Raw genomic sequence first — 17,426 nt, forward strand, 5'->3', positions numbered from 1 at the left:
CGGCACCACCCTCAGGACCTGAACAACCTTCAGCAACAACAGCATTGACAACAGCACCGCCACAAGGACCAGGACAGCCATCAGGCACAACACCAAGAACAACAGTGGTCTCACCAGGAACTGGTCAACCGATTGGAACAACATCAGGTACCAGAACACCACCATCAGGAGTGACAACAGCACCTCCAGGACCTGGACAGCCATCTGGGACAACTTTTGGTACAACTGCGCAACCATCAGGGCGTGAAACACCATCTGGCACCACAGCAGGGACAACGGCACCAATCCCGGGAACTGGTCAGCCATCAGGGTCGACTACAGGAACAACAGCACCACCATCTGGGCCTGGCCAACCAGTGGGAACGACAGTTGGTACAACTGGGCCTCCACCAAAACCAGGAACTCCAGCCAGTACTACTGTAGACACCACAGCGCCCCCATCAGGACCTGGTCAACCACTTGGCACAACACCAAAAACAACAGCACCACAACCAAGCCCTGATCAACCAATTGGTACGACAGCTGGAACAACAGGTTCACCGCCGGGCCCTGGTCAACCATCAGGAACGACGCCAACAACAACAGGCCCCCCAACTGGCCCAAGTCAACCCCTGGGTACAACACCAAGAACATCTGTACCACCACCAGGACCAGGTCAACCATCAGGAACAACACCAAGAACGACAGGACCCCCATCTGGACCAGAACAACCAACTCAAACAGCAGAAGGAACAACAGCTCCACCTTCTGGTCCCAGTCAACCCTCTGGCACAACAGCAGCAACGACAGCACCACCACCTGGACAGCCTTCTGGCACAACAGCTGCTACAACAGCACCACCACCTGGATCTGGTCAACCTTCTGTAACAACACCAAAAACAACAGGACCCAACTCTGCAACGACCGCAGCAATTACTCTACCCCCCTCTGGTACAACAGCGGCCTCACCAGGGCCTGAACAGCCTGCTGCAACGACTGCAGCAACAACCGCACCACCACCAGGGCCTGAACAAACACCAGGAACTACGCCCAGAACATCAGTTCCACCACCAGGACCAGGTCAGCCATCAGGAACAACACCAAGAACAACAGGAGCACCACCAGGATCAGAACAACCATCTGTAACAGAAGGAACAACTGCACCCCCTCCAGGACCTGAACAACCAGCAGGAACAACACCAAATACAACAGGACCAACCCCCCGACCTGGGCAACCAACTGGCTCAACAGGAGGAACAACAGTCACACCATCTGGTCCTGGCCAACCTTCTGGCACAACAGTAGCAACGACGGCACTACCCCCAGGATCTGGACAGCCTTCTTTAACAACACCAAAAACAACAGGACCACCCTCAGAAACAACTAGAGCGATTACTCTCCCTCCTACAGAGACTGCACCAGGGCCTGGACAGCCATCAGGCACAACACCACTGACATCAGGCACTCAACAGACTATTGCAACTACTACAGCCCCTACAGAACCAGGACAGCCATCTGGGACAACAGTGGGATCAACACCGCCAGGACCAGGACAACCATCTGGAACCACAGCAGGAACAACAGCTCCACCATCAGGGCCAGGACAACCTTCTGGAACAACAGCAAAGACAACAGCACCCCCCACTGGTCCAGGACAACCTTCAAGATCAACAGCCACTCCATCTGAAACAGAACGACCCGTTACAACTCCAGCTCTACCAACAGTATCACCTGGGCCACCATCACCCACAACAGAAATGACCACAACACAACCATCAGGCTCAGCGCAACCGTCTGGGACAACTGTGGGAACAACACCCCTCCCATTAATAACAGCACCATCTAGTACACCGGAAACGCCATTAAAATCGGGACCCTGCACAGAATGTTATTGTGGCCCAAGAATGGATCCTGAGACAGGGCTTAATATAATCTCATGCCAGCCTATTGTCTGTGACACGACCTGCGCTGAGGTATGCCCTCGTCTTTTTCCCTTGCACACATCCTGCGCACAAACACAAATCGCTGCCATGACGTCAGATCTCTTAGTGTAGAGACAGAGTAGTTGCTATCTCATGACAATATCAGGTATTGAGGCCATTACGTTCCAGTTATAAGTGTCCAACTAGACTTACAGCATCACAATAAGACTTGGTACTGGGAACGACACTTCACCCAAAATTTGCTAAGTCGGAATTTAAAATGCCCAAGTCATAAAGATGTATTTTCCTTTCATATCAAGAGTACTTATTCTTCTTTCCTTCCAGGGTTATGAGTATGAACCTGATCCAGTCATGTGCTGTGGAAAGTGTGTCCAGAAGAGCTGTGTTGTTACTGCACCAGATAATTCTACACTCTTCATTCGGGTACGCACTGAAACCTCTGTACTTCATACCAAACCCCTTTGTCATTCAGACATATATCTCGATACATTTCATCAACTTGTGCTTCTCCACAGGTCAACGAAACGTATGTTTCCCCTGATGATCCATGTGTCAAATACACTTGTGATAAGATCGGTGATACACTGATGACGACTGAGATTGTCAAGTCCTGTCCACCCTTCAACCCTGATGACTGTGAACCTGTGAGTTGGTCTCACTAAGTTAATGCCGGGAATTCTCTGTCTAATCCCTTTTTTTTTTTCTTTTGTCTGTCCAGGGCACAGAGACGACTGATGCTGACGGATGCTGCAAGTCTTGTAAGTCACTAGCCACACTGGACTTGTCAAAGTTCACAAATCTAGAGCATTTTCCTCAAAAGTCAGTTGTGTGTTGCAGGCAAGCTGCGCAGTGTCTGTGAGGTAGAGACTGAAGAGATCATCCTGGAGACTGACAAGTGTAGAACAACTGTGCCGGTCAGCGTCACCTCCTGTGCAGGCCACTGTGGAAGCACATCTATGTAAGCAAACACAAAATTTGTAAGCTGAAACGATAACGATTCATCATTTAATCCACATTGTTTGTGCCTTGAACTTATCTGGTCTTTTAAAAATGTACATGTATTGTCAATGTGTGTGTGTGTGTTCAGATATTCTGCTGCAGCCAACTCCATGATGCACCAGTGTGAGTGTTGCCAAGAGGACGCTACCAGTCAGAGGCAGGTGGAGATGACCTGCGAGGATGGAACCAAGATCCAGCACACCTACACCGTGGTGGAATCATGCCGCTGCACCAAAGCTGAGTGTGTGCCAGGGACCACAGCACGACCACGCCGCAGGAGACGATGAGCACCGACATACTGAGCGCCGTGAATGACGACAATGAAAGACACGCCTTAAATCACAATCTTTGACTCAACTTTTTAGACTTTACTTTTTGTTCTGTCATTTTGGACAGGGTGTGATGTCTCTCTCAATTTTCTTTAAAATCATGATTATTAAAATTATTTCAGCAACATGAAAACTGGTGTCATTATTACTTACTAGAGATAAAATAGGCATTGTCAATGAGAGGACAAAATAGGAACATCCTGTCCCATGTTGAGCGTCTTCACAGAACAAGACGGTCACCAGGTCTTTGGACATGGAGTCACGTTTGCCTTCGGCCACATGACATTCTACTGATAATACAGGCTTTGATGCAAGACTTGATTTGGACTTGGGCCTCTGCTTCACCTGTAACACCACAATATGGCAGCCTCTTTCAGTTCTTGTACAACAAAGAAACTGACAATTGCAATAGTCTCGATTCATTTCCATTTTTCATGCTCTAATAACATAGATAGATGGGCCAACCTGCGCAGATCTTGTTTGGACTTTGTTATTGTTACAGCTTGTTGTAGCTGCCATTCATTTGAGAGATTTGTAGGTGTACCCTGGGCAACAAAGTTAAAATGCAGTTTAACCGAGGAGCATCATTAAAATACAAATAGACAATATGAGGGCCAATGCTCCCTCAAGTTTTTCACATGTGAGCAAACACACAAAGTCACTGAACAGTCCTTTGGTTTATTGACTGCTGTTTTTAGTGCCAAACACTTCCTGGAGCTTGATACCTACGAGGCCGGCACTAGTCTTCTGTAGGAGGCCTGTCAACCTTGGGTCGGAGATTTGGTCAGGCGGACCGAGGAACCTGTCTCCGGACCGTCTAGGTCTTTCAATAAACCATTGATATTGCAATATCTCTGGCTGAGTGGGCTGCTACTCCAACTGGCAGGGGTACTTCACTACTGCTGTGCACAATGTAGAGAAAATACCACAATCCAGCGAGAGTAACACATTAAGTAACGCGTTATCGGCATCACTGGTCATAATATATAATTTCTATTGGCTGAGAAAAAAAAAAAATCCCCCAGAGACAACTACTAAAACCTCATACATCGGTTTGATCACAAGTTAAGAAAACGTGCGCTAGAATTTCTATTATTGCATTATTTTGAGTACAAAGGTAAATACTCTTGTATTGTTTCCAGAAGGACAAGTTATTTACACAAATAAACTCATCAGCTTTAGTAAATTGTCGAAAGTTTGTTTCTGTGTGTGAGAGACACTTTTATATCGACATCGGATGCCATATTTAAAGAGATGTTGACCACAAAAACCTGACAAACCAACCAGAACTTGAAAACAAAACATTATCAAAGAACCACGTTCCTATGTCTTGAACAGAAATGCAACATGTTGGTGACTACAGTCATCACGTGCACACACCTGCGGCAGTGCAAATGCAGCATTAACACACAAGATACACCAGGCATGAAACTTGGTCGTTGACAACCACTCCGCTTATGACGTCTGAAAGATTTCCAATGTTTGCCAATATGCAAGGGAAAAAAGTGCTTGATGGAAGTCTCACTTACTCCAGGAATAAGGGTGCAGAATACATAACTACCATGCAATTGTACAGCAAAACCGAATATCAAAATCAGAATAGACTACAGCAAAACTCTTATTTCAGAGTAACTGTTTTGACCACATGTATTTGAATCTAACAATCTCTCCGGAACAAAACCTCACATTCCAAAGATTCAATGTTACCTGGGTATGTTGCCACATACTCTGTTTTCATGTGGCCCAACACATTCTTGCTCCTATGCGTATTATATTGTTGTTGGGAAAGTGACCTTTTGAGTGCTATGCTAATGGCTTTGTTTGGCTTTCAATTGGGACACATGTTGCACCTTCTGCAATATATCCTGGTGCTGTGGGCAGCATATATTCATCAAAGACTTTCAACTTTCACTCAGTACACTACTATATGTCACTTTGTAAATAAAGTCCCTCAAACAGCCATGCGTCTCAGTCACGGTGACATCAACAGCAACAGTCAGGGCGAGAGCCAGAAAAGGGGTGACAGACAGTTTATCCAGTGACTTACAATGTAAACTAATGATGACTGCTTCTGACTGTGCACCAACGCTGCCTCCCACCCTGAAACACGACACACAAAGGAAAAGGTTTTTAATCCATTTGGAACGCCTACATTTCCCAAGGCTGTGTACTCCACAATGAATGATAGATAATAAAAAAGTAAAACTACTCAAGCACAATTCGTATGATCTGCCTACGGCATGAGTGAAGCATATGTGCCACATATGGTTCCATTTATGCCAAATAACATCTCAAATAAAGTAACAATGAAAACCTTTGATCGTCAAGTGTATGAACCCCAACCACTATTTTTGGATAACTTTTTTTGAACGCCAAAACGAACATCCAATAGACATGCTTAGATATTAGCAAGTCTGTGAGTTGGTTCCGGAAATAAAGCACTTAAATACTAAAATAAGTAAATATGTATTTGGTCCATTGTAAAACATGAAGCTGGAGTTCACTGCGCTGTGATCACCACACTGACGTCACACACATGGATCTGGCTGGTCTAGCCTTGATTTAACCAGAATTAAACAGATGCACTGATTTGAGGCCTTGAGTCCAATGATGAACACACTGTAAACACTGCACTCAGTCTTGTAGGTCACTGGTAGAGTGAGATAGTCAAACATGGTTTGCCGGTCATTTCTAAAAGACGCTGCATTTGTGACCGTCACAAATTATACCGCAGTCTACAATTTATTCAGGTAACATTTCATTAGAAATGTGACACTTTTTGAGTGAGAATGTGTTGAGTGATGATGATGCTTGTATTTTCTGATGTACTTCCTGTTCCTCAGGTCCACATCAGTAAAGTCCACATTTTCCTTCATTTTAAACAACTGAATTCTGTGCACCTCTGACAGGGGGAAGCCAGGAGGGCACATCTCAGTTTGGATGTCACACGGTCATATTTTCAATCCTTACCTTGTGTTACCATGTTTATTCGTCCTGTTGACAAAGGGATGCCAAACGGTTTCAGCGTTCAACACTTCTGTGTACGTTTTCAATGTCAAGGAAAGTTTGTGGAGACCAAGAATGCTATGACTCAGTGAGATGTATTACAAGTGGGAGGCACTGGACCGGATGCTGTGTTTTTCTAGCTACATTTGAGATGACCAGCAAGTTCATCATTCATCTTCAGTGATATTTGTTCAGTCATGTTTCTGTTGTACTGTCACAAACCCAGAGAACGCAGTATGTGTTGCTGGTTTGGGAAGAGCCATTGTGACGCCCTCGTTCCAAAAAACAACAGTAGGTGGTATCCCTACTTTCCTTGGTAACGGGTGACGGAAAATGTGACCCAGTTGAAAGCAGCAAAATCTTGTTACTTGTTGGGTGTGAGAACGTCTATGAGACTTCAAGATGTTGACTTCATTTTTGACATCAGGACTGTCTGATGCACATGTATGACACTTGATCCTGTGCTCAGCGAGGTGGAAAGTCAAGGGTCGGAACTGTCGCCATGTGTTTTGTTTCACATGAAGAAATAAATGATCAAAGCAAAAATAAATAGATTTTAACAGCAAAAATATAATCAGCATTATCTTTAGTTTGCCAAAAAATGTCCTGCATAGTCTTTCGGCATAGCAAGTCAGCCTCCTCCAACTGAAGGCATCTTGTGCATCCACCCTTGTCACACGTATCCTCCACCTTTTTATCAGTTTTATCCATGGCCCTGAACAATTGTCTTCCATGTTATCTTTCAGCCACAAATTCCATTTCTAACATTCTTTGCCCAACATCATCCCTGTCACTCAAGTCCATTTGGAGTCTAACCGAGTCTCCAAACTTAAACATTACGTCAACAAGTCCCCCCAATATGCCTGTCACTGATGTTCTTCCGAGTCACTCCCAGAAAAATAAACCTGAGCATTCTCAACTCTGACTCTGCAAATTAGACTTTTTTTTCTAAACCATACATCGTAGCATGTCTCACATTTGTCCTTCAAAGCTTCCTGTTTCACTCCAGGTGCAACACTTCAGTCGCTGATCAATCAGGATCGTCGTCTTCACTCATTCCAACCTGGCTGCTCTCTCAACTTCCTGTGCACACATACATTGCTCTGACTGACCGATCTGAAATACTTGAACAAAATGTTTTCACGGCTTCTTCCCTCCTTCATCGATCCTCATGCCTCTGTTGCACATCCTTTGCTGCTCTCTCTCTCTCAACCTGGGTATCCCAAACAGATCCTTTTGTCCCACCTTGACAGTCTTTCATAGAACTCAGTATGAGCCTCTGTCTTGGTCTGAGTACATCTGTTTCCCTTCTCATCCTTCTGCTCCCAAGTCACCCGGGGAGTTATTCTTACAACATGAACATAAGTTAAAATCTGATGGTCATTCAAATCCGATCAGTGTAATTATAATGGCATTCTCAGGAACAAATGTTTGACCGGATCTCCCTTGCTCAACATGCCACATATTTGATGTGTAAATGTTACTGGCGCAACGTGTTGATGCTGTGCAAGTGACGAGGGAAGCTGACTCCAGGAGCTGCCTTGTACACACAAATGCCGACACTCAGTTCATGTCATCTGGCTATAAAAGCTGGATCCTCCAGGTGAAGAGCGTCAGAGCAGGCCAGTCCAAGTTCCAACATGGGGACGACAGGACTACAATCAACGCTGTGGCTCCTCTACCTTACGCTGCTGGTCAGCGTGCTCGCTCAAACTGGTGGGTACGATGCCGCATGACATTTCACACACACAGAGCTGTGAACTGTGATGGTTTTAGCCAAGAGGGGATCAGAAAAAACAATGAAATACAGCAGTTAAGTGTTCTTTTTAACATCAAGTGTGACAAGTTGATTTCACGTGGTTGGTATAAGGTTTTCTGCGTGTCTAATGTTCATCATTTTCTGCTTTGCCACAGTAACTGTCATTCCTAGAGCAAACACACTGAGCCTATCTGCAGGTAACTGTCTGGTATCCCCAAATGTTAACCTCAATCCCTGACTGGCTAAAATGCTGAGTTTTGATTTTCCGATCTGACAGCAGCAAACTCATCCCATCTGGGCCGAGTCTGCACGACCTGGGGACAGAACCACTGGAAGACATTTGACGGGGACTACTTCCAACTGGTTTCCACCTGCACACATGAAGTGGTGTCACAGTGCCAGGGCTCCTTTGAAAATTTCAACATCCAGATGAAACGCAAGCTGGTGGACGGCATCTCCAGCATTGAGCGAATCTTAGCGAAGCTGGAAGGTTCTGTGGTTCTCATCACAAGTGAGGGGGTGCTCATCAATGGAAATCCGTAAGTCAGACCTTTTTCTCCCCGGGACAGACTGGACGGACTATTGACGGCATGTAACAAAGACAGTGACGCTGCTTTCTGCACAGGGTGACTTTGCCATTGGTATCATTTGGATTTAACATCAAAGAGACAACGTCCAGCATCATCCTTCAATCAAAAATGGGAATCATTATTTCTTGGAACCGCGATGACTCCCTGGACGTAAGTGCCACATTTGCTTTCCTCACTTGTGTGCCTGCATGATGAAATCTATGTGGAGGACTGTCACAGTTCCGCCCCATCAGGCAGATGGGGATCAAATAAATGGAAGAGAAATGTTGATGACAGTTGTGATGAAGTCTAGAAGTCAGCTTCTTCACAGCTTGGTGACATTTTTCATCTCCACTGTCTTCATAGATTGAGATGGATGAAGAGTTCCAAGGGCAGACATGTGGAATTTGTGGAAATTTTGATGGAATCAACAATGAGTTGCCAAAAGATGGTACATCGCATCACTTAAAAAAAAAAAAAAAACTTTCTCTCATTCAAAGTGAACTCCAACTAACCATCTATCTTTCAGGATCCATCTCGGTGATAGATTATGCCGAAGACAACAAAGTGAGTGATCCAACGGGTGTTTGCTTGGAGCCAGAACAAGCCATTCCAGAGCTCTGCGGAAGCAAGGTAGGCTTGCCCAGTCACAACATATCATCCATTCATTGTTCCTCCATTGCTCCTTTAAAATGCAAATTTTAAGATTTACATTTTTCCTTTTACCTAAGTAAAAGCTTTTTTAGACAACATCAAGGAGTTAATGATTAAGAACAAAATAAATACATCCACAATTATGTACATTTCTAAATATTAGATCATTTTATTATTGTTATTATTATTATTATTATTATTATTTCTTTTTACAATATGCCGAGAGTCAAATACTATAATAAATATTGATGAAGCAGAATTATCTGATATAATAACCGCATTATTTCAGTGTCATCCAGTCATCATGGTATATTTTCTTTTTCACAATGGTCTGATATGATGAGATTCTGCTTGGAATCAAGTTGTGTTACACGACATTTCTTTTCTCACAAACAAACAGAGTACCTTCAGTAACTGTCACAAACAAACAAAAGCAGGGCCGGAAATGCTTCTTCATCCAAAGACGGCTCAACTAACCACTTTTTCTACTTCACAGAGTGCCTGCGAGGAAATCTTCTCCAGAGCTCCATTTAGCAGCTGCCAAAACCTCCTGGACATTGATTCCTTTGCCACCGCCTGCATGTCTGATCGATGCAACAGTGACGATTCCCTTCTGTGTAAAACAGTCTCAGAGTTCTCAAGGCAGTGCATCCATGCAGGTGGACAGCCTCAGCAGTGGCGGAGTCCATCTTTTTGCCGTAAGCATACCCATTGTTTGACAATTGCAAGGTAGCTGGAGTTACAAAAAGTGGTTGTCTCCTCAGCTAAGACGTGTCCCACTGGCATGGTGTTCATGGAGTGCAGCAGCTCATGTCCCAACACTTGCTCCAACCCTCAGGCCTCCCAGACTTGTGACACCCACTGTATGGACGGTTGCAGCTGCCCTGCTGGTATCAATAGTTTCCCCCAAACCACCATACTTGCATTTTCATCTTCAGTGGTTCAGACCCAGAGGTGATTCCACTTTGTCTTTTTCAGGAACTGTCTTGGATGACATTGGTGAAAATGGCTGCGTAGCAGTGGAATCCTGTCCTTGTTTGCACAGCGGCAAGGCCTACAAATCTGGAGAGTCGTATGAATACAACTGCAGATCTTGGTGAGTCCAACAGTTTGGTGCGGCTCATTTATTCAGCCTTCATGAAGCAACTCCCTGACAAACCCATATTCCTCATCACATGAATCAGAATCCCAGAACAACACAGACGTGAACAAAACTATACGTGGTTGTGTTTACAGCACGTGCCAGAACGGTCGGTGGTCTTGCACTGAAAACGATTGTCCAGCGACCTGCTCTGTGGAAGGGGGCTCCCACATCAACACATTTGATGGCAAGGCCTACACATTTCATGGAGACTGCAGCTACATAATGGCACAGGTAGTTCAGCTACATTAAGCTTGCATTAAAAACCAACAGATACAACATGTTTGGTGAGCTCTATTGTTTGAGTATTAAATGAATTACTTTCCAATATCTCGCTGCAGGAGAGCAGCGGCCTGTATACGGTTATGGGAGATCTTGTCAAGTGTGGTGTGGTTCAAGGCAGAACCTGCCTGCGATCAGTGACCTTGTCTCTTTACAGTGGCTCAGTGGTAAGTGTCCGAAAAGTGAATCTAAAGGTTCATTGCATACTATTTTCATACTTATTGAATTTTAAGTAAATAAAAGATTTTTATAGGCTATGTAACAGTTGCCACTATGAAGCTAGTGCAGGGGGGGTTTGTAGATTTTGTTTGTTCACATAACAGGACAATTATTTCTGCTTGTTCATCAGCTTGATTGTTTACTGTTCTTCAATCGAGAATGTAAATGTTGATTTAATGACGCAAATAACTTTTCTACTTTCTTGAATTCACAACTTCTTTGTATAAACGTATCCTAGATTCAGGAAATTTGAGGCCAAAGTTAGATTAGAAATCGATGTCTGCTAATTCACGTGTCCCTTTCGTCACAGGTCATCAAAGTTCAATCGTCCGGTCAGGTCTTTGTGAACAAGATTCTCTCTCAGCTTCCATTGTTTACCTGTGAGTGGCTCCAGATGTGAATAAAGGCACAGACCTGCCTGTTGTTTAAGATGATGTCACTTTCAACGGACAAGAAAAGTCACTTCTTTTTCCATCCCATCGCATCTACAGCGAAGCTGAGCGCCTACAAAGCTTCATCCTTCTACATCCACATGAACACCAGGTTTGGCCTTCGACTGATAATTCAGCTCAGTCCATTGATGCAAGTCTACATTTCAGCAGACAGTTCACTCAAAGGGACCACTTCAGGCACGTCTACACAACGGCCCAGATTGAACCTTTTTTTTTTTGCCACCAGCATCCCTAATATATGTGTGATGACAACCATTCAACAGGTCTGTGTGGAAACTTTAACAACATCATGAGTGATGACTTCAAGGTGAGCAGTGGGCTTGTGGAGGGTACAGCAGCAGCCTTCGCCAATGCCTGGAAAACAAGAGCATCTTGTCCAGATGTTTCGACGCGCTTCACTCACCCTTGCACACAGGGAATCAACAAAGGTACATATGAATGCTGCCTATATGCCTGACTCCACATTGTACTTTTGTTTTGATTTTTTAAAATGTTGTTTGATTGATATTTTTCCAGAGGACTTTGCCAAGTTCTGGTGCTCCAAACTCACTGACCCCAATGGAGTGTTTGCACCGTGCCACAGTTCCATCAGCCCAACAACCTACAAAGACGTATGTTAGCACGTTGAAGAGTTTGCATGGATTATTGTGGACCATTTCACTGAACAAGTCTTCATCCTTTCCCCAGAACTGCATGTACGACACGTGTAGCTGTGAGAAGAGTGAAGACTGCATGTGTGCTGCTGCCTCTGCGTATGTCTACGCTTGCTCAGCTGCAGGCGTCCAGCTTACTGGATGGAGGGATGTCATGTGCAGTGAGTATCACCTCAGAAAATTAGCTTTCGTAGATGATTATCAGCATCTTCTTGTGTATGTTTGATTGTATTTATGTGAGCAGAATTCATTTGTTCATGCTTTCTGTTCTCAAAATGGAAGCAAAAGTGAATATAGTGATCAATACAGTCGCCCGCTAACACCTTCTCCGTTCCTTCAGGCAAGTTCAGCACTTCATGCACTCCAGGAACTGTGTATGAGTACAGCATGACCAGCTGTGGCCGCACTTGCTACGCTCTCAGCCAGGTGGACTACACCTGTGACTCAAGCTTCCCCTCAATCGATGGTTGTGGATGTTCAATGGGAACATACATGGATGAGAACGGCCGTTGCGTGTCTGCCTCAGACTGCTCTTGTTATGACGGAGAAAACATAATTCCAAGTGGTCAAACTATCAACAAAGATGGAGGAACATGGTAAAATATTTCTCCAAACAATAGGTGTGAGGGTGTGTTTACTGTTAATGTGAAGACTAAACTATTCATGGGTTATTTAGGCAATGAAAAATGTCATGGAAAACTCATGAATCTGTAACAGATATAATGTGTTTTGTGTCTGTGCTTTCAGTTTCTGCAGAGAAGGACGTCTTAGCTGCCAAGGACTTCAAACACAAGGTATGTTTTGTTGGTCTCGATTTAAAGTATTTACACATTTAACAATGCAAATACAGTATAACACGTGCATTGTGGTGACTGCATTCCATTATGATATATGTGCTTCCCGTGTCTCTTCACTGCTCATTTCACAGTGACACCCTCATGCAAGGAGCCCATGGTTTATTTCAACTGCTCCGATGTGACGCCCGGGAGTTCTGGAGTCGAGTGTCAGAAGAGCTGTGGGACTCTGGACATGGCTTGTGTATGTTCACCCAAACACAGTGCATTAGATTCGTGGTAGCTCATATTGGGCTCATTTCATGGGATTGTGGTTCTTATAGATGAGCACTGGCTGCACATCAGGATGCATGTGCCCAAATGGTCTGATCGCAGATGGACTTGGAGGTTGTATCAGCGAGAGTAGCTGTCCGTGTGTGTACAATGGAAAACTCTACCAACCTGGAGAGACACTCACCGTTGACTGCAACACATGGTTTGTATAGATGCTTCTTCAGATCAAACAATGGACTTAAAGCATTCTCATCTACCCATCTTCCTCTGCTCATCTGAAGTTGGGTAACAAGGGCAGCAGATGGAGGGAAGACACCCTGACCTTCCTCTACCCAGATACTTGCTCTAGCTCTTGTTAAGCGCTGACACACTCAGACATGGACAACACCAGCAGGGAGGAGTCCTGCAGGGTTCAGACATTTTGTGCCAAAACTAATTAAAAAACCCCACTCACATTAGCTCACAGTCAAACGTTTGTGAACATAGATGAGAGTAAATCAAGCACTGTCTTTTGGCTCAGCTCTTTCCTCACTATAACAGACCGTAAAAGATGTCTCATGACTGAGGACGCTACCCAGATCCATCTCCTCAAGCTACAGCTTTCCCTCATTTGTGAACAAGACCCCAAGATAGTGGAGCTTGTCTACATGGGGAAGGGCATTCCACCATTTTCTGAATAAGCACCATAGTCTCTGACGTTGAGGAGCAGGTTCTCATCCTGATTTTCTATTTTTTTTCACATTTGAAAATCTATCTAGCGAGAACTGCAGGTCTCGGTCTGAGGGAGCATGTGCTGAAAAGTAAAGCAGTGATTAGATCCTCAGGATGTCACTCCTGAAACCTTTTACACCTTGGCTTCACCGAGAAATTTGGTCCGTAAAAATGGCGAAAATGACTGGGGAAAAAAGGCAGTGACTGAGAAGTCCAACATTAACTGGTGTCTGACTCATTGCCAGAAATATATACCAGACTGTCCTAACTACTTTCTGATCAGCTTGTCAAATTAGTCTGTAAAATACTAAAAGTGCAGATAGAAATATGCCAGCAATCTTTGGAGAATGATTGACGTAGCATGACTGATTGCAAACATAGATAAAATGTCCATTTAAACCCATCTGACGATCTTTCTTGCTGTCTGTCTCTTTACAGCTCGTGTCGCAACAGGAAGTTCACCTGCACCAACAACGTTTGCGATGCTGTGTGTGGTATCTATGGTGACGGCCATTACATTACCTTTGATGACAAGAGGTTTGAGTTCAGTGGAGAATGTGAATACTCACTTGCTCAGGTAAACTAACACGATGCAATGTCACTCTTGAAACTGAGATCCATTTACAGCTGGGTTTTACAACTTTGATATTAGTTTGTAAGACTTTCCCAGAAACAAATTCATTGAACTTAGTTTGTAACAAACCTAATTTGTGCTCATTATCCTGAGTCAGAAGGTGATTTGACCTCATTATCACTCCTATTGCCTCCCTTAGGACTACTGTGGCTCTGGCAGTGGAAGCTTCAGAATTGTTACTGAAAATGTTCGATGTGGAACCACAGGAACGACCTGTTCCAAAACCATCAAGATCTACCTCGGGGTAAGTATCACTTCCTGTTCTTCTCTGTCTATCATCATAAGTCAACTGAAAATATGACAGGAACACAAGCAACTGATGCAGGCTGTGGCCCTTGGTTTTGGTGGTTCTAGAGTTACTGTAACAAGACCTGTGACTGAACAAGACCAGCTGTTTTAGTCTTCCCAAGGGAAGTTTCTCCACTGTGCTTTCAGGGCTTCAGCTAACAATACAAATATAGCTTTCATTTGACTGCCGCACGAGCTGCAAACAAGATTCACTCTTATTTGCCAAGAGGTTAAAAGTTGTACTAGTTGTAGCCTCGTGGTCATACATGAAAAGTACAAGTACAAACCAGGTGCGGTCAACATCCCGGACTAAGTATCAAAATGAACTTCAACTCTTTCTCCTTCCCATTGACTCAGGAGTTGCAAAACAAGACACTGCAGATCCCAAGTTCACGATCCGCCTGAATTTCTGTTGACTAAAAGAATCTTTTCTGATCAACAGAGTGACGAGTATCTCCTCAAAGACGAGACCCTTCGAGTGGTTAAGGGCAGCAGCCCCTCTCAGGTATCCAAGATGGGCATTTACCTAGTGGTGGCCATCAAACCAGGACTAGTGGTCATGTGGGACAAGAAGACCAGTCTGTTCATCAAACTTGGTCCACAGCATCAGGTACAAAGAAGAGCTGACAGTTCACTTTTTCATATGCATCTTGACTAAGTGTTCAGATATTGGGGCAGTAACTGTTGACTGACTCTTAGTTTTAATTCAACACTGTTCTTTTTGTAACTGCTCAATAAAACGTCTTTCTTCAGGGAAAAGTGTGCGGTCTTTGTGGAAACTATGACGGCAATAGCAAGAATGACTTCACCACACGCTCCCAGGAGACAGTAGCAGATGTTCTGGAGTTTGGTAACAGTTGGAAGGTTTCATCTGGATGTCCTGATGCCAAGCTATCAACAGATCCCTGTACCAGCAACAGATACCGTGCAGCATGGTCCCAGAGGCAATGCAGTATCATCACCAGTGTCACGTTTCAAGACTGTCATTCAAAGGTAAAGGCTCGATACAAGAAACACACTTTATATAGAGTATAGGTTCAAATTCTTCTTGACACAATTGAAGACAATTTTACGCTGTGTAAACCCAAACCAAGTTATTGCTGCTACGTCATCTTTTGTGTCATCTTTATAACGTAACGGTGCTGTTGACTTCAGTCTCAACGCAACTAACGCATCTCTGAGTAATCAAGAACCTATGGAATTTATTTTAGGTGGATCCTGGTCCATACTATGATTCGTGTGTCAGAGATTCTTGTGCTTGCGACACTGGTGGGGACTGTGAGTGTTTCTGCACAGCTGTTGCTGCCTACGCAAAATCTTGTAATGAAGCTGGAGCCTGTGTAAAATGGAGAACTCCAAAGCGATGCCGTAAGTGTGACTGTCATTACCATTGTGAAACAACACCAGAAGTGATATTGTCTAATGTTAACCATCCCATCCTATCGCAGACAATATGTGATGTATGGATCACCACTAGAATTCATTCTTTCCTGTTATTCATGTCCAAAACAGAGAAACAAATGTTGATGAAGCTCGGACTGTGACTTCAACATTACAGTTGAAATGGTTTTTCAACATTAGTTGTGACCCTAATATGCTAAGATGCTAACTTAATCTCTTGCAGCCGTGTTCTGTGACTACTATAACTCCCCCGATGGCTGTGAGTGGCACTACAAGCCCTGTGGTGCTGACTGCATGAAAACCTGCAGGAATCCCTCTGGAAATTGTTCTGCTCTCATCACTGGCCTGGAAGGTATGAATTTGTTGTAATGTCTCTTGATTCTGTCAATGGCAAACAACCTTTTTATTTATTGAGTGAAATATTAAGTGGAAAAGAGGAAACTTAAATGGTGTGAATGTTTGGCAGGATGTTACCCACAGTGTCCACCAGCCCAACCTTTTTTCAATGAGGACTCAATGACCTGTGTTGCCTGGGAACAGTGTGGCTGTTATGATGATCAGGGCACCAACTATGGAATTGGGGATTATGTACCATCAGAAAACTGCTACAGCTGGTATGTGTTGGCAAAGATCAAGTAATCAGGATGAGTTTATGAACATGCACTGCTGGTAACATGTAGATTAGGGAAATAAAATGAATGGTTGTCGTGATGAATAACATGCTTTCTGTCTATAAGTGAATAGAAATTGAATCCAAACTTTTAAATATATGCTCTCATTGGCAATCAAAAATGAAGGCATCAAATAGGTAACACCATGTGATCTTTTACAGCTCGTGCAAACTATCAGGAATTAGTTGCGTCTATGACGTAAACTGTAAGTAAAAATAGATTAAACAAAAATCATATAAAGCAATATACACGAGAGACAGATGGTTCTAAATAAAAGTCTATATTCTTCATTTGCAGACTGCTCTTGCTTTGTCAATGGGAAAACTTACAAGTATGGAGAAACCATTTACAACACCACAGACGGCCTGGGCAGTTGCATGGAAGCTGTCTGTGGACCTGATGGAGTTGTTTCAAGAGACGTGTATTCATGTCCAAAGACTACAACGCCTCTTCCTACAACAACTCCATTCACATTCAGCACAGGTAGAGGTGGCGCAATTTATGGAGAATTTAGTTGATTTACTCATGATGTATTAATGGCTGCATTTGTATGTTTCACGACAATTACAGCTACTCCAGTCCCAACCACAGGAACAGCTGCAACACCAACAGCACCTGTTCAGACCACTGCTCCGGTTTCCACAGCTACCACACCTGTTGAAGTCTATA

The 17,426-nt window shown here is 43.9% G+C and overlaps 2 protein-coding genes across 2 annotated transcripts in view; both read left to right on the top strand.

Moving 5' to 3' along the window:
• Positions 1-2,266: 2,266 nt before the first annotated feature.
• LOC128754228 (intestinal mucin-like protein) lies at positions 2,267-3,366 on the top strand. Its single transcript, XM_053856742.1, has 5 exons — positions 2,267-2,345; positions 2,438-2,566; positions 2,641-2,680; positions 2,760-2,880; positions 3,010-3,366. Exons 1-5 carry the CDS (start codon positions 2,274-2,276, stop codon positions 3,206-3,208), a joined length of 561 nt encoding a protein of 186 aa, XP_053712717.1. The 5' UTR covers positions 2,267-2,273; the 3' UTR covers positions 3,209-3,366.
• Positions 3,367-7,896: 4,530 nt separating this feature from the next.
• LOC128770994 (mucin-5AC-like) overlaps positions 7,897-17,426 on the top strand; it is a 23,783-nt gene continuing 14,253 nt past the window's right edge. Inside the window, exons 1-18 of the mRNA XM_053886061.1 lie at positions 7,897-7,972; positions 8,293-8,526; positions 9,114-9,217; positions 9,735-9,936; positions 10,003-10,128; positions 10,217-10,334; positions 10,475-10,613; positions 11,191-11,260; positions 12,326-12,424; positions 12,733-12,779; positions 14,537-14,641; positions 15,128-15,295; positions 15,439-15,678; positions 15,897-16,053; positions 16,310-16,438; positions 16,553-16,700; positions 16,919-16,962; positions 17,055-17,240. Coding sequence (XP_053742036.1) covers positions 7,897-7,972; positions 8,293-8,526; positions 9,114-9,217; positions 9,735-9,936; positions 10,003-10,128; positions 10,217-10,334; positions 10,475-10,613; positions 11,191-11,260; positions 12,326-12,424; positions 12,733-12,779; positions 14,537-14,641; positions 15,128-15,295; positions 15,439-15,678; positions 15,897-16,053; positions 16,310-16,438; positions 16,553-16,700; positions 16,919-16,962; positions 17,055-17,240 — 2,392 coding nt within the window. The remainder of the gene's footprint in view (positions 7,973-8,292; positions 8,527-9,113; positions 9,218-9,734; positions 9,937-10,002; positions 10,129-10,216; positions 10,335-10,474; positions 10,614-11,190; positions 11,261-12,325; positions 12,425-12,732; positions 12,780-14,536; positions 14,642-15,127; positions 15,296-15,438; positions 15,679-15,896; positions 16,054-16,309; positions 16,439-16,552; positions 16,701-16,918; positions 16,963-17,054; positions 17,241-17,426) is intronic.

The sequence above is a fragment of the Synchiropus splendidus genome, chromosome 1 (genome assembly GCF_027744825.2).
Source record: "Synchiropus splendidus isolate RoL2022-P1 chromosome 1, RoL_Sspl_1.0, whole genome shotgun sequence".
Taxonomy (NCBI): domain Eukaryota; kingdom Metazoa; phylum Chordata; class Actinopteri; order Syngnathiformes; family Callionymidae; genus Synchiropus; species Synchiropus splendidus.